General features: G+C 29.4%; 2 protein-coding genes across 2 annotated transcripts; both read right to left on the bottom strand.

Annotated features, from left to right (window-relative positions):
• Positions 1-6,500: 6,500 nt before the first annotated feature.
• Positions 6,501-9,861, bottom strand: LOC137822395 (uncharacterized). Its single transcript, XM_068627282.1, has 4 exons — positions 9,820-9,861; positions 9,204-9,260; positions 6,703-7,232; positions 6,501-6,636 (listed from the first exon to the last, which is right to left on the bottom strand). The coding sequence occupies exons 1-4, from the start codon at positions 9,859-9,861 to the stop codon at positions 6,501-6,503; spliced, it is 765 nt and encodes a 254-aa protein (XP_068483383.1).
• Positions 9,862-15,016: 5,155 nt separating this feature from the next.
• Positions 15,017-17,835, bottom strand: LOC137822736 (translation initiation factor). The gene is made up of 6 exons (XM_068627717.2): positions 17,617-17,835; positions 17,235-17,543; positions 16,537-16,583; positions 16,108-16,170; positions 15,611-15,743; positions 15,017-15,381 (listed from the first exon to the last, which is right to left on the bottom strand). The coding sequence occupies exons 1-6, from the start codon at positions 17,717-17,719 to the stop codon at positions 15,365-15,367; spliced, it is 672 nt and encodes a 223-aa protein (XP_068483818.1). The 5' UTR covers positions 17,720-17,835; the 3' UTR covers positions 15,017-15,364.
• Positions 17,836-24,500: the final 6,665 nt, after the last annotated feature.

Here is a 24,500-nt window from a genome sequence, read left to right as displayed (position 1 = left end):
GGATCTTATCTAAATTTTGTATTCGTTACTGGCCTGCATCTACATTTTCTATATATTCTATGTGCTTGAAAAGGAATAATCGTGAAGGAGCTTCTACATTGATATTATATAGTTGTGTCATTATATAGAATTGACCTCCATTTTGTTTAAGGAAGGTAAATTATTTTTTACTAATATTGTAAATTGAGGTGTCCAATTAAATATTAATTAGTAGTTGAGATCCTATTCTCAACGACATTACCAACATGAACCATTTTTAAATGTCATATATTTCACATATGTTGAATTCTCTTTTTACTCTATTTTTTCATTACTAAAAAATCATTAAATAAAAATTAGTTTTAAAAATAAAAAATAATTAATTATTATATTAATCAAATTAATTTTTTTTAAAATTATTAGATATGAATTAGTTTTTATTATGAATAAATAATTTTTAAATTAGTATCTAATTAACTATAAATGTAGTCTCTAGCTCATGCTCTCTTAGCCGGTTCATCTCAAGCTCATGTTTTCTTAGCTTTCCAAACAAGTATGTAGTAATCAATGTAGTCAAATCTTTTGATTTTGAAATGACAGTGACATTTGGCTGCCAAGATCTATCCAAGCATTTGAGGATCTTAATGTTCAACTCCTCTCTTTCAAAGACTTTGCAAGACCAATGAGATGATTTACAATGTGAGAAAATCTCTTCTACACTTCAGAGATGGTTTCCCCTTTCAGCATCCTAAATATTTCATACTCTTGGATCAAGGCATGCTTCCTTGCCCTCTTCACATTTGTTGTGCCTTCATGGATTACTTCAAGGATGTCTCAGAACTCCTTTGTTGATCCACAATGAGAGACCCTGAAAAATTCATCTGAAATAATGTTCTTGGCAATGCAATCATATTGAGCTTTTTTTCCTTCCCTCTTAATCCATTAAGACTAAGGTTTTTCAATGAAAACTTTATCTTTTTCAACTTTACGAGTAAAAGAACCATTTGTGATAGCATCCCAAATCCTTCTATCAATTGATTCAACCAAAAATTTCATTCTTACCTTTCAGAATTGACAGTTCAAAACACAAAACAAAGGTGATCTATTTATAAAAGCACCTTCCCCAAAGGCTACTTTTTCAGCCATTTTTCAAAAAGATTTTAGGATCGAAACTTGAGTAACTTTCAAGAACTCAGCTCCTGATGCCAATTGTTAGAATGTATGGCCAAAACAAGAGGGAAACAAATTTTTTTCACAAGATTTTCGCAAAGATTGGAAGTATAGTGAAAAGATCTGTAAAAATCAATCAATTGATTTTCTATTCAACTGGATAAAATTTCATATTTACAGTTCTTTAAGAAAAATCAACCAGTTGTTTATACCAGAAAACAAAGAACAAATCACAAAGCAGTGTATAAGAGTAGGGAAATAGAGATTCACATAGAGAGATTTATATTGGTTCACTCTTAACGAAGAGTTACATCCAGTCCATAGCTAACTACTGAGAATACAATATGCAATAAAAAAAACTAGATTACAAAACACACACCAAGAATGTTGGTCTTAAACCCCTCAAGAACACACAACACTCTTTGGCAACACCTCAATTTACAGTAATCAAAGAAGGAAATAAAATACACTTGGGATTTACAAAGTAGTAGTGTAAATGAATGGAAAACCCAATTCCTATTTTGCACACAAGTTATGATCCAAAGGCTTTTGATTCTCTTGAAAATGTTTTTAATAAGCTCTCTTTTTTAGGTACTTGAAAAGATCATAAAACAGTCTTTATATAGACTTAAAGAAGTGGTTAAAATGGTTAAATCATTAATCAAAAGCAGTTACAAACATTTAAAAACAATTTGAAATTCATAACAGAATTATGTTAGGAAAACAACAGATTGTTTTAAAAAACAATTGATTGAGTTTATTTTTCTGTTAAGGATTTCATACAAAACAAGCAGTTGTTTTATCAAAATAACTGACTGCTTCTACTAGACAGGAAAGATAAAATAAATCAAAGCTTTTTTAAAACCTTTGAAAAACATTAAGTGCCAAAAAACTAGTTGGTTCGACAAATCAACTGGATAAAAAACTTGTTGTAGTTAGAAGACCTTGAACAACAATTTTTTCAACTGATTGATTTGAAAAAGAACTGATTAAAATTTCACAGGTTTTTAGAAAACACTTCTTTTAAAAGAGATAAAGAGTCAAGTGAGCTTGGATCAATATTAGATGTGAATTGAAAACACAAAATCTACTAAACAACACACACAAACACTGCAACAGGTTCTTCAAATCTTCAAAGCAGATTTGGAGCTTCAAAGCAGATTTGGAGCATCAAAGCACCTTTTATAACAGGAGGTAGTAGGTAATAGGTAGCTTAGCAGGTAGCAGGTAACAAGTAGCTTAACAGGTAGAAGGCAGCATGTAGTAGGTAACATGTAGCAGGTAATAAGTAGCAGGTAACAAGTAGCACATAACATGTAGAAGGTGATGGTAGCAGGTAACAGATAAAAGGTAGTAGGTAATAGGTAACATGTAGCAGGTAACAAGTAACAAGTAACAGGTAGCAGGTAACAAATAGTAGGTAACAGGTAGCTGGTAGCTGGTAAGAAGTAACAGGTAACAGGTAACAGGTAGAAGCTAATAGGTAGCAGGTAGCAAGTAACAAATAACACGTAGCTTAGCATGTAAAGGTTAAAGTAATAGGTAACAGGTAGTAGGTAGTAGATAACAGGTAAAAGGTAAGATGTAACGTGTTACAGGTAGTAGATAACAAATAGCTTAGCAGGTAGGGTAAGAGGTAAGAGGTAACAGGTAACAAGTAACAGGTAGCAAATAACAGGTAGCAGGTAACAAGTAGCAGATAACATGTAACAGGTAAAAGGTAGCAGGTAACAGGTAGCAAACACAAATAACATGTAACAGATAATAGGTAACAGGTAGCAAATAACATGTAGCAGGTAACTGGTAGCAGGTAGCAGGTAACAAGTAACTAATAGCAGATAGCATGTAACAGGTAACAGGTAGCAGTAACAAGTAGCAGGTAGCAAGTAATAGGTAGCAGGTAGCAAGTAACATGTAGCAGATAACATGTAACAGGTAGCTTAACATGTAGCAAGTAGTAGGTAGCTGGTAACATATAACAGGTACATGTAAGAGGTAGCAGGTAACATGTAATAGGTAGCAAGTAGAAGGTAACAGGTAACATGTAATAGGTAGCAGGTAACATGTAGGATGTAGCAAGCAACATGTATGATGTAGCAGGTAACAGGTAGCGGGTAATAGGTAAAATATAACAGATAGCAGGTAGCAGGTAACAAGTAGGATGTAACAGGTAACAGGTAAAAGATAACAAATAACAAGTAGTAGGTAACAGGTAGGATGTAGCACGTAACAGGTAATGAGTAGCAAGTAAAAGATAGCAGGTAACAAATAGCAGGTAACAGGTAGTAGGTAACAAGTAACAGGTAAAATGTAAGTTACCAGGTGACTTATTAGGTAATAGGTAGCAGGTGGTAGGTTGTAGATAATAGGTAGCAGGTGGTAATAAGTAGCATATAATAAGTAACAGGTAACAGGTAACAACTAGCTTAGCAGGTGGTAGGTAGCAGATAACAGGTAACATGTAACAAGTAAGTTAGCAGGTGACTTAGTCAGGTAGTAGGTAGCAGGTGACAGATTGCAGATAATGGGTAACAGGTAGCAGGTAGTAAGTAACATGTATCACACAACTTAGTATGTAATAGGTAGCAAGTAACAGGTTCATCATAGGGCCCAAAAAGACTGTCAATAAGTCAACTTTCCTAAAGTGACAAAGAGTGGACCCAACATTTGATAAGTTTTACTTTTGCCTATAGTTATTTGATATTTATCCGACTGTTATTTAATATTATCATCATTTAATATTTATATAATTATAATTTATTTATTTATATTTTACATTAGAGAATGTGTGTCTTTTTGACATTAAATACTTGATAATATTATGTTTTTTTTTGCTGTGATTTTTATTTTTATTTTTATAAAATATTATTTAATTAATATTTGGAACACTAAAGGAGTAAATATGAGTGTAGGTACAAATATACCCGTTTTGCGATGGGAATGAGAATGCGACAAAAAATTCATACACATTAAATATAAAGATGCGAATAAAATATTTACTTAAGTGATAATGATACGATAATCAAACTCTTACTCATTTCGCCCTATATTGGACTATATGGTATTAATTGATAGTCGTTAACATTTTTCAAAAATAATATTGTTTTGTTTGATAAATTTAGTTGTGTAAAATTATTTTAAATTGAATTATTTCAAAATAAATGTGCAAAAGACTTTTTTTACAAAAACTATCACATGAATTAAAAATTTAAACTTCGCATTTTAAATAATTTATTAAGTATGTATTCTCTTTACTAATTAATTATAGATACTTAGTTTCTTAGGATATATGAAGTATGATACTTATTATTTATATAATAGTTTGAAGTAATTTATTAACGTTTAGTATAGTTTTGAATAATTCATAAAATAGTTTGGTTCAAAACAATGAAATGAACCTTATACAACAATTCAGTTCACTTTGTAGTTTTGTTGTTTCAACAAACAACATGCATAGTTTTTTCTAATTCTCAGTCCAATTTAGCGTGTGTTTTCAAAACAGAAGATGATCCTTCTTTCAAAAGTAACAAAAAGAGAAGCAATTATATTGGTGGATTGGAAAAAAACCTGGGTTATGTTTAATCTAACATTTTACCAAACACACACTTAGATGATTTTGTCTACCCCTTGATCTCTTATAACAACAAAACTATTCTGCACTCGAAATATCATTGAGAACACAAGATTTTCATTCCAGAAATTATAGACAAATAGCACCGTGTAGTATTGTAAAAGAAGCTAGCAAAATGGAAATAAAAATGGCACGTCATGGAAAAAACCATACGATCTACCTACAAATATATTTATCAGTTTCTTCCAACCAAACAAAGCTATGTTTTCCTGTCATTTCCACAATGGCATAATTTCAAAACCTTATAATGCATGAATGTCCTTACATAGTTATTTTTAACCCCCTCAAAGAAAAGAAGAAGAAAAGAACAAGAGGTGATGATTTGAGATCAAGAAACTGCAACTGCATCATTGTTGGCATTCATGAATGAAAAGCGAGTAGGCTTTGGATGGAAAGCCTTCCTCTTATGAAGATGATGATGGCTAGAGGGCTCAATAAGTTGCAGGAGAAAGGTCTTCAAAGAACTGGGTTTTGCAGGCATAGATGAGTACAAAAGATGAGAGGTGCTGGAAGGGCTCCTGGGCACAGTTCTGGGGGGCTTCTTCTTGTGCAGGCTACATCTGAAGGAGCCAGGGTGTGTGGTGGGAGAGCACAAACATGCACGTTTGGTGTGGGGTTGGGACTTTGGAATTGGAGGAGCACTTCTTGATGCCATAGAATAGTTCAAAGCCCAAGAGGGAATGGAATTGAAAGCTAATAGTTGTCTTTTTGGAATGTTTTTTAGGCTTCTCTAATGAGAGGTTGTGGTTCAACATGAAGCCTCTGAAGGAGATTTAATACATTGATAACCTTTGTTTTAGGGAAAAGTTTCTCTTCACACTAAAAACAAAATCACACACATTTAACAAAAATAAAATATATATCCTTGTTTTAGTGGGAATTCCTAGTAGATAAGGGGTTGTTAAAGTAATTTAGGGGCAAGTATTAGCATTAAGGAAATTTACCAATTTGTCCCTGGGAAGACTACTTTGTTGTTTGTATTGTTTCAGGACGTTTACATCTTAAATTTCTCTAGACTAAGAAGTGGAAGTGAAGGTAAATGGTCTAATCATAAAACAAGTTCCTCTGGTATTCATGCATCTATGTTCCAATAAAGTACTCAGCTTTAAGTCAAAAACATGTTGGGGGGTTTCTCTCACAGTTAAAGTTCCCAACAAAATCAGTACTTTTTCTTTATTTCTTCTTTGAGTTAGAAAAATGGATCCAACTGATTTACACTCGTTTCTATGGGGCCATCTTTGCCCTTATATTTGTAAGGTAAAGTGTATTAATAAAAAATTTACAAATAAAAAAGAAGATATGAAAAAAAACTTGTTATAGGCTCTGATTCCCTTAAATCTATAATAAATCTACTTTTGGTCTCAGAATATTGTAGTCTGATCAAATTTTTTTAATATGTTTTTCCTTCTTAAGCTCTGAATTTAAATAAAACGAGAAAAAAATCTGTATCTTTTAAATTTGAGAGAGTAAAATATTTTTTTAAATATTTGGAGATTAAGATCTCATTCATTCAAAATTTCAGAAGCTAAAAATATAATTAAACATAAAAAAGAGAAAACAGTGCGAATTTTTTTTACAGATAATGCAGTCGAGTTAGAAATAAGAATATTATAAAAATGTTGTTGTCAACTAATGGGAGCTTTGAAGATATGATGGTGGAATGTATAAAGAACACAGCTTTAAATCCTCTGGTATAGAACGCCAGCACAACAAAAGTGACTTATGTCAGATGTTTTACACTATGAAATGAAAGATCCACTGAACTAGTCTCAGTCTGTTTGTTACCATCTGTTGACTGGATTTGAGAGCCAACACCAAAAGAGGTATCAACATTAAGTGCTTGCTTCTTCCAGCTCCTGCTACATGGGGATCATGACATATATTCCTCAAGCACCTATTGTTTTGCTACCTAAAAGTAATACCTAAAACTGTTGATTCTGGATGCAGCAGGTCGAGGAGGAACCATCGAAGAAGCTACATCAGAATCGAAAGTGCCACTGGAATTACCATAAATTGGAGTGATGTTAGTTTCAATGACCTCTCCTTCACAAACAGGGCACTCCTTCGCATTTCCATAGGCATATGGCAAGTGATAAAAGCATGGCCAGCAAAACATGTGACCACAGCAGGTCAACACAGGATCTTTTGCTACGGACATACATAAGTTGCAATCATAAAAACTTACTCTGCCTCCCCCTTTCTTACGGGTACACCTTTCCACATCCTCCAATGCTTTAGCTATTAGTTTCACTCCTTTCATCATGCGCCTTTTCCCACTTTCATCTATTTTTTCCTCAACTCTCTGGTGCTCCATTCCTTCCACTTGAGCCCCTGTCACCACTGCACTTTCTCCAGTGGAGTTGCTTATTTGGATCCCAGAGCCAATCGGTGGCTGATTCTGATGCTGCCCGGTTCTGGAAGGCACTACTTCAAGAAGGCGCCTAATACGGTCCTGCACATGTTCATGAACAGATATTAATGCTTCTGATAAAGAATAAATTCAGCATTTTAAGCATGAGTTGGGCTTGGTTCAAATCAAGCTCTTTTATATGAACACCTTGAGCTCTTTTCCAAGTTTTCACCATCCAACTGCATAATATATGTATCCAGATTCTAATACAATTTTTTGAAAAATAAAATAATGAAAAAAAACAAAGTCAGATAGATGCTCATGAATTCAAATAAATATACACAGTTCTAGTCAAATATCAAACTCAGTTCGTGCCTTTCTCAAAACTAGTGGAATATTTTGTTCTCATATACCCAAGGACTTATATAGAACACATTTTGCAATACAAAGGAGTATAAAGCCCAATAAAAACTAAAAACAGCGTATATTAAACACGACGGATCTGACATGAGAGGCAAGAAAATAAATGTGTGAGCAACATAACAATCTTACAATTGTCCTCACACGATAGACCAAACTTGACCAAGGCATCCCCTACTTTATTGGCTAACAGAAAAATATGGGGAAAACTCAGTTTCTATATTAAATCATGAAATAATGAATCTGATTGGCTAGTGCATATCACAGTTGCATTGCATGACTAAACCCTGTACCTATCTATTTGATTCCCCTATGGGAGTCTGATTCCATTGCAATCCTGAAAAATCCATGCTTCCAAACTGTTTTAATCCCAAACAAATTGCACAAAGACCCACTTATAACACAGTGCAAAATTCTCGAGTTTACTGAGTGAACAAGAATGAATCTGCCCGCTTAGTCACGAAGAACACCACATGCTGCTTTACTCGTCTAGAATGAAACAGTTCCATCAAAATTTGGTTTCATCTACCCAATCAGTAGAGATAGCCAGTAGATGAGGCTAGGACAAACAACCTTTGTTCTTACAAGGCTAAAATGAGACAGAATACCACAACCTTGATCCACACGGTTCCTACTGAGCTCGGTCTCCTCCTATCAATCTTTTAGATTTTTAGATATAGGTATCGGTATGTTCACAATATGTTCACAAAAAAGAGGATAGCTGCAAAGGCAATCTGCTCAAGTTAGTGTGTATTTAAGAGTTATACATACTATTCAAGTTAACTCTTACCTCTCACATGATCAACTACTTATACTATTTTATGTTGAACCTTTACTTTTATAGGTTTTGTTTAGCCCAACCCTCTTATTAAACCCACTCTTACATCTTGTTTATAATAAGTCAATGTTTGTCTCTAGATTATAATCAGTCAATGTTTTCAGGGCAACTTCAGTCAAGCCACCTACTCTAGGGACTCAATGTTCAGTCCAAAATCAAACTTTCCTCCCATTCCATATCATCCCAGTGATGTCATGGCATTTCTCAGCTATTTAGTTACCAACACTCATCATTACATTTGTACTTTGATGGTACCACCTCTAGCCCTCCTCCAAAGGTCATTTCTCTGGTCTCCAAGCTAGCCATCACCTTATATGTGAAGTTAACATCTCTAGTAGATCCCTTAAGGCCACCACTAAGTTTGGGACTACATACTTTTTTTCCAAAAAAGCAAATGAATTTTTCCCTTGTTAGCTTCTTCATCTCTCACAACAAATTCTCTACGGTCATCAAATGTGTCACAAATATCTTAGAGATCTTAGAAGATGTCATACAATAAATTATCTGGGTTCACTCTTCAATAATTTGGTCTTGAAAATGTCAATACACATTCTTTTAAGCTTTAAAAAAATGTGTCCCTTTTATATTGACTATTTGGCCTAAGCTTAGCTTGAGGCAAGTTTGTATAACTTCTATGACTTGAGAATAGCTTCAGCCAATAGAATGAGATCGTCAACAATCATGAAATGAGATTTACTAGGAGTCTAGGACCTTCATCTGATAATTGAATAGGTTTCCAAAAGTCATGACCAACCACCAAATTAATCGGATAGCTTTTTCAATAACACCACAAAGGAAAGAAGAAATCAGGTCACCTGTGGAATACCTGAAGAAGAGGAGATAGCCCTCACCACTTCACCATTCCAAACATTCTAATTGTTGGATACAATGTCAAATTAGATGTATAAAATGATCAAAGAAACCAATATCTGTGAGAATTTTCTGAACAGAATTGCACACTAGTCTGCTATGCCTTATCCATATCTCTTTAGATTGTCATCTATCCCTTTTCTGTCCTTTCTTCATTCTCATAGAATGAAAGAATATTGCACCTGCTTTGGTTTTTCTAAATAAAAAATCTCCATTAGCATGGGCTGACTAGATTCTCAATTGCCTCAATAGTTTGGCAACAACAGTATAAAATGACTAATGGGATGAAAGTCTTTCCTATTGCAGACCTGCCACAATTTTGGGATGAAAGTAATTAAGGTATCATTTATCTCAACCACTTTACTAGATTTTGAAAAATCTCTTTAAACAGATATATTTCAACAACTTCCCATTAACTCTTGAAAAAGCTTGCTGGCCATCTCTCCCCGGAACATTAACCCTCCCAAATCCCCAAACTACCAGTGATTTGATAAATCTCCTCATTTGTAATCTCTCTTTAAAGACCTTACATTTTAATTTCCTCGAGAGGAGGAAAGGAACCTGAGAGACAGAGAACCAAATATGCATCATTTCTGCCACCATCTATTCCAAATCTCTACTATCTGTCACCCAATTCCCTAATTTGCTGAGCTTCATATGCATTTTGCCCCACCTAATTATAACTGAAATACATTGAATTCTAATTGTTTGACACTTTTTTCTCCAAAGAATATTTTTGGTAGATTAATTTCTTCATATTTTTTCTATAGCTGGAACTGGAGGTCTTTTAAGCAGTAGTATTAACTTCAGATTACTGGAAATGGCAGAAAGCCAATAATGTGCTAAGTCATATAATGGCTTAAGACAGAGTTGCAATCGCGTATATAAGGAATTCCGTAAGGCCATAATGCAATAGCCCTGTAGGAGTTATTTAACAACACTGTTTCAAAGAATGAACTTGGGTCTCATCCTTGTCTCCTCGAAATGCCCTGATATATTCTAAGTAATTCCTTTTCTGGTAGAAAATATTCCAGAACACTTTTTGTTCCACCTTCGAAGAAAAACTGGAAGAATACAAAACTAATCTTTCCATTTGAGGAAGCCCCAACAGTGCTTGATCAAATCCATAAATTCTTCACAAGTAACCCAGACCATTCCAAACCTGAATGGTAGTATCAGTAAGTAGTCAATTGGGCCTTTCGATAGACTCAAAATAGACGAAAAGAGGCCTAAGGAAGTTCTCAAGGAACCAAGTTCTCTAGTGCATGTTAAACTGTTCCATTTGGGTCCCTTCATCCTTAAATTTCTGTAACATTAAGGATCTCGATTGCAACATTTGTCTTTGACGAAAGAAAGGTTATCAGAGTTGCATTGCACCATCATGGTTTGCAACAAGCCAAAATCCTTCCAAGACAGCATTCTGGTAGTTCTCCTTGAAGGAGAAGTGAACCAGGAAGTGATCTGGGAGCTTGTCTATAATTAAAATCGAGCATGTTTTAGCCATTCTCGATGGAGTCTAATCTACAGTACCTTACAGCTAACTTCTGACCCAAGAAACGGAACAACACTAGGGTGCTTCCGCAAGGCGAAACACAAAATTTGATGATGATCGAAAGTAATAGTGATAATAATAGTAAAGCAAGAAAATGAGAAAAGAAAAGTGAAATTGAACAACATTTGTGAATGAAGAAAAAAATAGAGTGAAATTGAGTGGAAAATTAGAGAGGACTCACCATTGAGACGAGAACGTTGTTACGTTGAGGTTGGTGAATCGGTGAGAAAAGAGTTGGCTGAGATAACTGTATGATTTATAAGGGTCATTTAGGGAAGAAGTGCGTTACATTGTTTTTCAACTTCACAACCTTTTTTTCTTCCTTAAACTAATGCTTTCACTCATGCATGCTTTTTACAATTAATTCTTTTTACCATTAATAACTATTCAAAATTAATAAATTTGATTCCTGGAAAATATATCAACAAACTTACATAATTTTATTACTTTTAAGGATTAAATAGGTTCGAGAGAGACTGAATTAATGAGAAATTTATTCATTTTTAAGTTTAGAATAGATTTTTCTTTTTTGCTTTTTCTCCTTTTTAGATTAGATTTTGTAGAAGAGTTCTTTTTTATTTTTATCTTGTTTCAGAAAAGAATATTTCTTACTTGTTTAATTACTTTTATTTTTTATTTTTTTTTCTAATGAAATGTGATATTTTAATATTTTAATGGAAATTAATTTAACGATAATAATTGTCATTTTTTCTTATCATAACTATTTATTGATCTTCTTATCAAGAAAATGTATATTTAAATAAAAGGATCTTGAAGATTTGTTATTTCCATTAAACTAACATGTTTGGGTTTGCTACCATGGTTAGGAAGGTTAGCATAAAGTTGGATGTAATTAGAATGTAATGTTTTAAGAGAAGTAGATGGAGATGATGGTGAATTATGCATGAAATATGGATTTATAAATCCTTGAACATGCATATATAAATTGATGTCTTCTCTATCTTTAATTGAGATTTGTTTATGAAATTATGATCCCTATTTTAAGTATGAAGACATACTGATTACTAATTAATATCAATCTAATCGATACTAATTAAATCAATATTAAAAATAAATTACTAATATTTATTCAGCTGACATTTAATTTAAATAAGGTAACTAATCACTTGTATATTTTATTTTTAATACAATAAAAAAATTAATCTTTGATATAATTAAATGTGTTTGGTCTTTAATATTTGTCACATGCATTATTAAATACAAACTTAATGTTAATATGTAATTAAGTTTGAAAGGAAATTTTTACTCTTTTTTTTTTTGTTTTATAAATTTAAAATTTTTATAGACTTAAAATTAATTGCATATTAAAATTAAAAAAATTTAATTAATGACCAAACACTTGTTCATTTATATAATTATTCAGTGAATTTAAACAAAATTAATACAATTAAAATTTTTATCTTAAGATCGTAGTTTTTTTTCTTTGTTTACTAAACACAAAATATATTAATATTTATTATAATAAATTATCTATTTATCTTTTAAATACATATAAATATTAAAATTAAATAAGATTAACGGATTAAAATAAATACGACACTAACTTAAATAAATTATATTAGTATTAATCAAATCATTGATAAGTATAAATATTAAAATTAAATGAAATTAATATTAACCTAACCATTACTTTTTAATATATTTAATTTAATTAATTTTATTTATTTAATTTCAGCTTAAAATCGGTTCAACCGGTTCTGTTTAGATTTATCATTTAAGCAAGTTGAGAAGAGATATAGGAGCTAGCTATAAAAGATTTTTTTTTTATCATTATGGTATTTTATTTTTATCAAAATGAGATCGTTTTTAAAAAAATTATAAATTTAGACAAGTCGGGACAACTTGACACGACTTCATATGTAGAAATCGTGGCAAGTTGACACGACTTTGTCAGCCTGAAGTCGTGCCAAGTTGGCACAACTTCTGTTACATCATTCCCTGAAGTCGTGTCAACTTGGCACGATTTTGTCCCAGTCATATAATATAATATATATATATATATATATATTATTTTTTATTTTTTTTAAAATTTTCTTATTTATATATTGAGTAGTAAGTTATGTAATATTTAAAATTAGTTTGATACATAATTTTCTAAGGATGCTAGTTTTAAGCAATAAAAAATTGGATAATTGTGTATGGATCTTGACAAAATAATAATAATAATAACATTATTAATAATAATATTTTTATATTATTAACATTATTAATTACTATTATTATTAATAACATTATTAATATTATTATTATTATTATTATTATCATCATAGTCATAATAATTATAATAGCAATAATTTGGCAATAAAATTTGTGTATCTTAAGTCTTGGATTTGATTCCTCATGCAAGAAATTGTGAATATTATTAATAAAAAAAAGGGGAATGATAATGGCAGAGTATTTTAGTAGACTGAAGGGGGACTGAGTAGTGGCTCAAATCCTCAAGGGACCACTCTCATATTAATCATATGCACCACATGAACAATTTCCACAAACCAATAACGTATATAAAGTTTTCGGAAATTTTGGCTTTGAGTGCAGTACATGAGTGTGTTATCAATGAGAAGGGGCATAAGAAAGTTATTCAATTGTAATTTTGTTTATCTCTTCTTAAATAAGAGTATTTTCTTATTTAATTTTAAATTTTGTTGATAAAAGAAAACAAAATCATTAATTTTTTATTGGGTTCAAACCACTTCTCATTTGAAAATTGAAGGATCATTTAAAGTGGATCATGCAAGAATTTTATGGTTTTTACACTACACTAAAAATATCATTAAGAAAAAATACTCTAAAATTGAATAAATGTAGCTTATTGTTTAGATAATAAATGTTTAATTATCAGATTTTTACTAAAATAACAAATTTTATAAAACTCTTGTCTTATAATGTTATAATAAGCTAATTTTGTTTTATGTTTAAATAACAATTTTTTCTACAATGTTTAGACAATATATTAAAATATTTATTGTCTACACAATATTTTTAAAATGTTGTCATTTTGTCATATTTTTTTAAATGTTGTCTCTAATATTTTTCATTGAGACAAAAACAATTGAATATCAGGATAAAGTACAAATCATGGAGAGTACTAAGAGAATCTATCAGGATAAAGATAATCTAATGAAGGCAATGACAGTAATGTAGATAAAACTGGAGCACATTGACGACGCTACAATCAATTGAGCAATGGTGGCCACAATAGGTGGTAACACAACTACAATGGACACCCACAATGATGATACCAAAACAGAGGACGACAAAGGAGGAGTGAGGGAGGAGAGAAGAGATGAAAATGAAAGAAAGACAAAGAAGAAGTGTTCACTTCAAGTGCATTTTCTACAATACATAATGATTAAAAAGCATAATCTTTGTATGATACACATACGTTGAAATAAATCATCATCGTATGTGTATGATTTCATGTAGTGAACTACTTTATAAGATAAGAGCATATAGAGTCTAATAACTTAAATCATCTTATAAAATGTGTTAATTATTCAGTAGTGTCTATTGAATTAGATTTTCTAATAATATTTATTCTTATGAGTTGAAGTACTAGCAATCATTTGTTTGTTTTAACAATTTTAGTTCACTTAGTTAGATTCAACTTAACTTTTAGTCGTCTTTAACACTTTTTTCAATAATATCTACCTCTCTTAAAAGAGAAAACTTTTTTGAACAACGTAAAATATTTAGTTTACATTGTTACGGTATTAACTCGTTCAAAACTTCAATAATATCACATAATAAAAAATTCATTAAAAATAAATATTAGTAATAAGCATACTAAAGTTAATACATGTAAACATATTGTTCACAGTAACATAAGTAAATACTCAAATTCATAATATTTTTCAATTTATTTAATTTTTTAACATAACATATTCAATTAAAAATATAATTAATCTTCTTCTTAATATTATCATATTTAATATGGTACTAAATATTTCAAAGAATAATTTAATTTATATACGTATATCCTAACATAATACTAAACATAAATATAAAGATATATAATTTAAAACCTAAATTGCATTTTTAATGTTTTAAGTATAGCAATGGTGTGATTTTAGTTTCTTCTAGCACTGTGAATTGAGTCCTCCGAATGGTTTGTTCTCTCAAATTCCAATGCTATATAAGTCAATGTCACATTAATAAATTCTAAATGGGAAAAGAAACTAAATCTTATTCTACATGTCTCTCAAAAATCTTATTGCTTGATTATAAAAATTGTGTGCACAAGTTTTTACATACTTATCATTGTCTTAATGCAAATTAACCATACATTTAAAAAAATATATATATACAAAATCCCAGTGGTCAGACAACTAACTGTATGGGACACTTTCAGCATCAACCCAGGATCTAAATTGGCTGTTATGGGTAAACTGGAAGTCTGCAATGCTGGCTGAAAAATGAATAACAGAAATAGGCCACAATTTCCAAGTAACCCTCTACAGTGATGAATTGTTCAGTGTACATAAAGACTTCTAGAGCTTGTTCTTGGATGACAATAGATTTATTAGAAGGCATTCAACTCTCCTCCGACTCTGCAGACATCAGAATAGATATCAGGCAAGGGTTTGTTAGAAGAATAGACATGCTTACATAATAAGGGAAGCAACAAGTTGGGTACTATGGAATTTCAAGGCAGAAACTATACACCGGAAGAAAGGAGTTACCACTTTACCACCGGTTTTCATACAATATGGAAAACAATAGATACATGAAAATGATACAGAAAAACAGTTTCAACTTCCACTTCAGTCATTATCGTACCATGTATGGCTTCCATGTTATTTTCCTTGAAAACACCTAGAGGTGATCCATGAACAGAGAGAAGCATCTCGCCAGGTTTGGGTAGTCTAAGTGTTTTGGGTGTCATCCCAATAGACAACCTCTGACTAGTCACCTGCAAATTGCTTACACAGACAAATTAAATTCAGAACTAATTTGGTGCAGTTGGCTTTTCTAAACATCACAAAATCATTATAACACAGTTGGATGAAAATCAGACAATTCAGATCTCAAATAAATGTTGTAATTCCGATTTACTGAGATAAAATATAAATTATTCCAATCTTCATCTAGCACTCAAGAGTTGTTGACCGTGTCAATACATAGAAAACTAACTCAAATGAATCCAGATCCAATTCATTCAGCTGTTAAATCTTAGGAGAACCTGGATATCCTTATTTCTTTGCTAAACAAACCAGAGTTCATAATAAAACAAACAAATAAATACATAATAAAGTAGCAAGAAAGAAGATACGAACCCCGGGAGTCTGAAGACCTTCCTGCAGTGCTAGAGTGTGAGTGTCAGATGGCTCCTCCAAAGCCTGTATATATAGAAATTTAGATCTAAATAGGCCCAAAAAATATCCATTTAAATTGAAGAATTCTTCGAATCACTTTATAAATAAGAATGGATGAACAAGAGCAACGCTATTACACGCATTTTGGAGTTAAACCCTGTTTATTACGAAATACTCTGCTGCAACTAAAGAGTAATAAGGCTATTGCTAATAGGGAAAACATTGAGGAAATGTTCTTTTTATGCCAGGATTTATGTTTTTTAATTAATAAAATAACACCACATTGATCTTTTGTGTAATATTTTCAGCATCGCGCGGCATTCAAAGCACCCTACAAAGGTGTATGACAATAACTCATACATAATCAAAGTGAAAAGAGAACAAACATACAATGTCCTTGAATTGCAGGTTATCAGCACCAATAAAGCTCATTCTCCCTGCCACCAAAGAAGTAACTATGTCAGTTATAAAAAAATATGTCAGGCTTAGCAAGTATGTATAGGCATGGATAAAAAAGTAGGATGAAACACATTTTGATTCCAAAGAGCATGAAATGTCGTGTTTAAATAAGTTTCTTCATAAGTACTTGTAACAGTAAAAATTAAATAAAAATTAAATAAATTGCTTCCTAATCTAAAACTGATTTATATATAAATTAATTTATAGAGATAACAATGAAACAAAAGATAAGGACTCATGGAAAGGAAGAAAGAAGAACATGATTTGTGATATTAACTCCAACAAAGAATCTCAAGATACAATGCACATGAAGACCAAACTATCCTTAACTAATATATGTATATATATATAAAAGCTCTCTCATAGCTCCATATTATCCAGTTTAAGCTAATTTAAGCTTATGAAAAATTTATTTCGTTTTTCTCTTCTACAAGAATCTATGGATAAATTTGTTGAAACAAATCCATAGTCTACTAAAATAAGGAAACGCAAATTGCTAAACTAAGGAAGTTGCTAAACTTATTAAGTTGCAAATTGCACTTCCAGAAGCTATGGTTTTTTTTTTCTTCTAAATTTCTCAATTTATAAGTAATGTGAAAATGTTGGACATTTTCAGAATTCAAAAGTACCTGCACTGGCAGAATAGTCAAAGCCTGGGAAGCGAGGGATCGATGCGATGGACAACCTTTGGAGCAAAGAAGCGTGGACATCCATTCCATCGTTACAACCCTCGTTCTCTCTCCATTTCACTTCTAGATTCTTGTTGCGTTCGTCGTTCACGACAGAGAGATTAGGTAGGGCTTCTTCAAAAACCTGCAACACAGGCTTCCGAAGCTCCTCGGTGCTGAAACACGAGCGCAACAATCGCAGTTCCGTGCGCAAGTGCTCGATCTCCACGTCGCGAACCGCCCTAATCGCTCCAATTTGTCGCTCCATCGCTACACCGAAGTTCAATTAAACTCAAAACACATGAAAAAAAAGGAAAAGTAAAATTGAAATGTGAATGTGAACCTTGAATTTCGAGGTCCATGAATTGAGGTGGCTGCGTCTGAATTTGAGAGTCCGGTATTGATTCGCGTGCTTTCGTGGTAACCTTCCTCCTACGCTTCGGCATTTTCAGATTCGAACAACAACAAAATGTAAAGGTATACGAACTTAATCAACTCTACTCAACCGTCTCTGTTCACCCAAACTTGTAGATTTGTTCTTTAGGAAAGAAGAAGCGGAGAGAAAATGTAACTTTTGAAATTTGAATATATTGGGCCTTTACTTATTGGGCTAACTATTCAGAAACAATGGCCCATGTTTGGACCAGTTCTAGCTAACACTTTTCATGGACTCTTTCTTTCTACACCTCCATACCTTCTTGTGCCACCCCCATACTAAATGTGAAAATACCATTTTATTCTTTTTTTTTACCCCTTGGATTTGAAATAATAAGAATAATAAGCTTATGGATTATGTAATCCAGAAGTCAATTTTATATTTAGAAAAGATAATCCAGAAGCTAATAACACATCTGAAAAAAAAGCTTCTTGATTACATAATCCGGAAGCTAATCTTATGTATAGAAAAGACTTTCGGATTATGTAATTCGGAAGCTAATCACAAAAAAACTTTCGAATTACATAATCTGGAAGCTAATTCTGGATCTAGAAAAAGACTTCCGGATTATGTAATCCAGAATATTGAGAAGGATATTTTTGGAATATGAAAAACTTATGGGGGTAGCACAAGAAGGTATGGAGGTGCAGGAAGAAGCATCCATTTTCATGTTTAATTTGCTTTAGGAAAAGGAGAACAAAGAATGGGGATTGCTATTGGCACCCCCACACATTCTTATTATTTGTTACGATGAAATTTGTAATACGAAAACATACAGTCAAAAAACCTTCTTTTTGTGTAAAAGTTATTATATATAATGAAATTTTATTTATGCCCTTTTTTTAATATCTTTTGTACACAATAAAAACTTACTTTTATTATATAATGTAAAATCATCAATAATTATATATGAAGGAAATCTTTTTCACACATTTTATTTTTTTAATATATATGTATATATATTTATACTTATATGTAAAAGGGATTCTTCATTATAATCGATTTTTAATGTGTACAATTTTCTTTCGATTCTATCTTTGTCATTTCACATAAATTATTTAAAAAATAAAATAATTTTTTAATTTTTAAATTAATATTAATGTACAATTTTTATATGTTGACTCCTCACTTTTTTCTTAATTCCTTATTTTAAGGCAATATTAGGAAGAGAGATAGCATACTCCCACACCAAATCTCACATATAAGATAAAAATAACTTCCATTTCTAATCATCCTCTTCACTTCATTTCAAGGAACTATTTTTTTTTTAAAACCATTATTCTTTTGTATCTACCATCAAGTCAATCATAACCTTAACATGAACATCATCATACTCTCTAATCTCAAAACAAGAAAAGAAAAAACTTGAAGAAGAAGAGAGACTCAAACCGAAGAAGGAGAAAAATAGGTTTTTTAATCAATTCATCATTTTTCTTCTATATGTTATTTTTTGTTTTTCAATTTCGATCATCCAAAACTATTTTTTGTATGTATGTAAAATTATTTTTGTATGTATATTAAATTTCTATAATCATGAAAGTTTAATAAAAGAGACAAATACGGATACACAAACACAACCATGCTTGTGTTTCCGCTAGTATATAACTAATATTTTTTTTCTCCTATTCTATTCTAAAAATAACTTTCCATCACCTGTCATATTCCATTGATTTTTCATAATTTCAAAATTATCTATTTTCTTGCATATTATTTATTAATTTCTCTAACTATGACTTCAAATTTTTAAATTTTCCCACGTCACTCTTCAAAATCTATAAAAACAATACATCTACATTAACCAATTTGTATTTATGTATTGTAAAGTTGGAAAATATAAATAAATGGTTTTTAGATCATCATCCAAGTCAGTTTATTTATTTATTTGCTCACGTTAAAAAAAATGTAAAATGTAACCCCCCTCACAGAGCCACCTTTTCTTCTTCTTTTTTATTCTTTCTCTCTTTCCCAACTTCTCTTCTCTCTCAATTTTCTCTTTCAATTTTCATCTATTTCAAAATCTGATCATGCATGTTTTAGTTGAAGAGTTAGATATATTTCTACCCAATCAGATCTTTAAACAGAGTAAGTTCATTTTTATTCTAAAGATCTCTTATTTTCCATTTTTCTCTATAATTTAGTCAACAATCTTAGTGGGGTCAGTTGAGAAAAGTGTTTCTCTCAAATTAAATTCATACTAAAATTTGGTAATGTTTGGATAACTTGCTCTAGATTCTTAAATTTTGGAGTGATTACCCTGGGCTAGAAAATCTGGATGTGGAGGAGACGTGGTCCCATTATTCGATTTATCTTGCAGTTGTTTATTTATATACTGTTTAAACTTATAGAAATATTAGATTTTGATAATTTAGTATTTAAGTGTGTTTTTTTAATGTTGTTAAATATGATTTTTGAATGTTGTGGATTGTGTTTTGAATGATACTGTATGATGAAAATGGTATGAAATTGAATTCATACATTTGGGGTAATTTATGAATTGATGTTTGTTTGTGTATTAAGTATTGATGTCTATGTGGTAATAAAGATCTACGGGCTTCACTGATGATCTAAGTCACATAGACTAAGATATCAAGTGAGAAGTTGATGGGGGAGTTCATGCACACCGTGACATATGAGATGCACGCTTGGGTTGTATTGAACTTACCCTGATTGTTTCTCTAGGATTCACTGATAATCTTTGGATCAGATGTTAGTCTCTAGTAGGACTTACTTAAAACGAGTCTTCTAGAAGGTGCTAGTTGTTATTTTGTTTTTTGAATATCCTGGATGTGTATAGATTCAAGTGAATTTTATGTGATTGTTTTACGTTGGGACTTGAAGAAGATTGAATAATTGAGAAATTGATCCATGTAATTTGGTTCTCTTTTGATTTAATTGTGTATATTATAAAACTTTATTTTCACTAGCTTACTTTTGTTTTCTTGTTGTGTTGTGAACCGGGATGACTATATTATGTACATGAGCAGATGATTATACATGTGTATGAGATTCTAGAGGGTTTTAGGATGTTGTTTTGAACCTTATATTATTAATATTTGGATTTCTATAAGTCATAATCTTGTAATATAAGTATTTTGAAAAACTTCAAGTCTGTACAGAGATCGGTAGAACTTGTATTATAATAGTTAAATATATTTTTTAGGGTGTTAAATGAAAATGTGTCTTAACGAGTGGCTAGAATTTAAGTTTAAATGCATTCCATTCAATAAAACTTACATAACATTATTTATAAGTTTGCAATTAATCTATCTCATCAATTTAGAACCAAATATGTAAAATAATGAAATAATGTTGATTTATTATCCCAAATCAACTGCTTAATGGATACAAATCAGGACATATATAAAGAGATTGAATTTTATTTCACTACTTCGTAAGGAATAAGTTCTTTTTTATAGGTTTAAACTGCTAATATATTTTAGTGTAATTAAAAAATATTCATATTCATATATGATATACTTGTCTTTTATATATATATATATAATGAATTTTTTTAATTGCAATAATCACTGTTTGAAAATATTACAAAAATAAAAATATTTAAAATGATTATATTAGCATTAATATTATAATAATTATAATTATTTTATATGTTGAATTAGTTACATTATGTCCACCAAACATGATTTAAATATAATCATGAGCGCTATTTGTATTGTAAAAAACACGTCACCAAACAAAATTAATATATCTTAGAAAGTTATATAAGATATCTAAACTATTTAACTAAATTCAACCAACTTTTAATTACTTTGAAATAAAATATATTTAATTGTTTGTTTGTATCATTCTTAAAATAGTATTTAATCAATTAGTATTTATATAAGAATTAATATTATATTTATGTAAGTGCAGTTTGAATGAAGTGAGCAGTGTAGTATTAGTAATATTAGTAATAAGCTTGTTTCAAAATGAGAATAAGTTTTATGTCTGGAAAATAAAATAAAAAACATGTTAATATTAGTAATATATTTGTTTTTTTATTTTATTTAATAAAAAAAATCTTATAATTTATTTTTATTCTATTTTTCTTCTACCTATCTATTTTTTTACCAAAGAAAGTTGAGTGTGAATAGAATTGTGATTGGAACTCTCCACCAACCATTTTGCTCCAAAATCCATTATGTACATGGATGAGAAGAGGTGCAGATACACATATAAAGTATGCTAAACATAAAAAAAAAAAAAAAGTGTTAATGCTACAAAGTCATGCTCCTCATAGTCTTTTTAACAATCTTTAAATTTTTCTATGCAATTATTAGAGTATCTTTTGTAAATTTCCTATATCTTTTTCACCTCATTATTATTTTTTTTAAGTTATATTTTTTATTCAATTATTTATAAGATTTACATTTTCATTAATATTTCATTTACTTATTGCTTATTTAAAAAGTATTTTTATTTTTATAGTCTACAGTTTTTTATGTTAATAAATCTTACAAAAGACGTCTTAATTTTATAACCTAGTGTATAAGCTGAAGAATGGACATACTATAATAACCAAGATCAAATCCATGGAAGTGTTTATAAACAAACGTGTACATAATAAGTTATTGATAAACTATTTTGATTTATTAATTATTCTTTTAAATTTACAAAATTTATATTAAAATAATAATTTTATTCATAAATAATGTTTTATCAACAATGTAAGTACACAAAAATTGTTAAATAAAAATTAATTTTAAAAATAAAAATAATTAATCACTATATTAACTAAATTAGATATTATTTTAGATAATACAAAAATTATTAATAGCTAAAATAAATTTTATTATTAATAAATAGTTTATAAAATGGTATCTAATTAGCTACTAAAATTTTAACTAGTTAAAACTTTGATAATTAATTAAATTTAAAAATTATTTATTAATAAAAAAAATACTCTATATACTAACATAGGAACTAATTTTTTTTTTATTTTTAAAATTAATTTTTATTTAATGATGTCTCTGCAAGAAAAAAAAAATTATCCTATAAAGATTTAATTTAATTTGTAAAACTTAAAATATATTAATAACTTAATTAACTTATTTTAAATATATTTTAAATTAAAATAAAGTATATAGAGTTTTCGAAGTAAAATAGCAAATATATATATATATATATATATATTTTGATATTACAAGAAAACAAAAAACTTAAATAATTATTTAATGAAAATTCTAAACCTAAACGTTTGAACAAAAATTTAAAAAATGAATTGACAGGTTAACTTATTAGCATATTGGTGGTTTACTAGATGGATATGTACACGTTAATGGTTGAACTACCTAATCTAATATGTCATTCCAAAATGACTATAAATAAAATAAACTATTATTTTTTATTCTTACTTTTTTTCGACCATTTATTACGTTTGTATTTACAATATTTAAATTAATTATTTATTCTGTTATTAATAAGTGAAATATTCACATTGTTATCAATAAGTATGAAAAACTTTAAACTAAAATCAACTTAGGATTTTTTTTTTAAAAAAATTATAATAAATTTATTTTAAAATTTATGACTATAACAATTTTAATTAATTATTTGACAGAGTTTGGAGTGAAGCATTCATGGTTGATAATATATAAATTTTAGATTCTAAATATAATTGAAATGTGTGCAAATTAATCTTCCAATGAATTCACCGTATAAATATTTATTTTTTATTTCAAATATACGAGAATTCTTTTTTATTTCTAAAATAACAGACGTAATCTATTATCATCCTTACAGTTTTCTGTTTGGAACAAAAAACAATACCTTGTATAGTGAGTTTATTTAATTTGCATGTTATATTATTGATACAATATTTTTGGACTTTAATATATTTATGTCTTCTATATATGTGAGTTTTTTTTTTAATTTAAATTTTTGTATATATATTTAAGTCTGAAATTTTCTAAGTGTTCGTTTACTCTTTGCAATTAACAACACTTATTTAATTTAACAATTAAACACAAAATATTAATTAAATAATTAAGCTAATAAATATTTTAAAAATTAATATTTTTAGATCATTTTTATATATAATTCAACTACTTTAAATAAGGTTGTAACTTATTTTAAATTTTCAATATACTATGAATAGTGATTTTTATTTTTTAAATCTCACTCTTATATTTTATGCAATAGTTCATTTCAACTTATATAATACTTTTTAAAAAATTATAATCTACGTAGACATGTATAATTTACTTTTGATATTATAATTATAACTCTGAATGCAATACAATATACCAAATATAATAAGTTTGTATTTAAAATTAAAATTAATAAAATTATTAAATGCATTTTATATTTTTAAACTACTGATCGTAATGCATTAACAATTATACGTAACTAATATAAAAATAATAATCAATATTTTTCTATACTTCAATAAAAATATGATTATGTTCATAATATATTAAATATATTTTATTATTAATCTTCTTTCCATATAAAATGATAAATGACACTACAATAATCTAAATAATTGATAGTTAAAACATTGGTAATTAGTTAGATATTAATGTAGAAACTATTTAGAAACTAATTTTTTTTAGTTTATAAAATGTCTCTAATTTAGTCATTATAACAAGTAATTATTTTTTATTTTTAAAATTAATTTTTGTTTCATAATTTTCTTGTAGTGTAAAAATAATATAATTTATTATAGATAACATAAAATATAAATTATATACTAGCTTATTGAATAACACATGCTAGCAAAGCTAATGATTGTTTACCATAAGTAAAAAAAAATATTGTTCATGAGATGTATATATATTTTTTTTAAAATG

This window comes from Phaseolus vulgaris, chromosome 9 (assembly GCF_051622355.1).
Source record: "Phaseolus vulgaris cultivar YP4 chromosome 9, ASM5162235v1, whole genome shotgun sequence".
NCBI classification, from domain to species: domain Eukaryota; kingdom Viridiplantae; phylum Streptophyta; class Magnoliopsida; order Fabales; family Fabaceae; genus Phaseolus; species Phaseolus vulgaris.
Note: the sequence above shows the minus strand (reverse complement) of the source record. Positions and strands in the feature narration are given on the sequence as shown.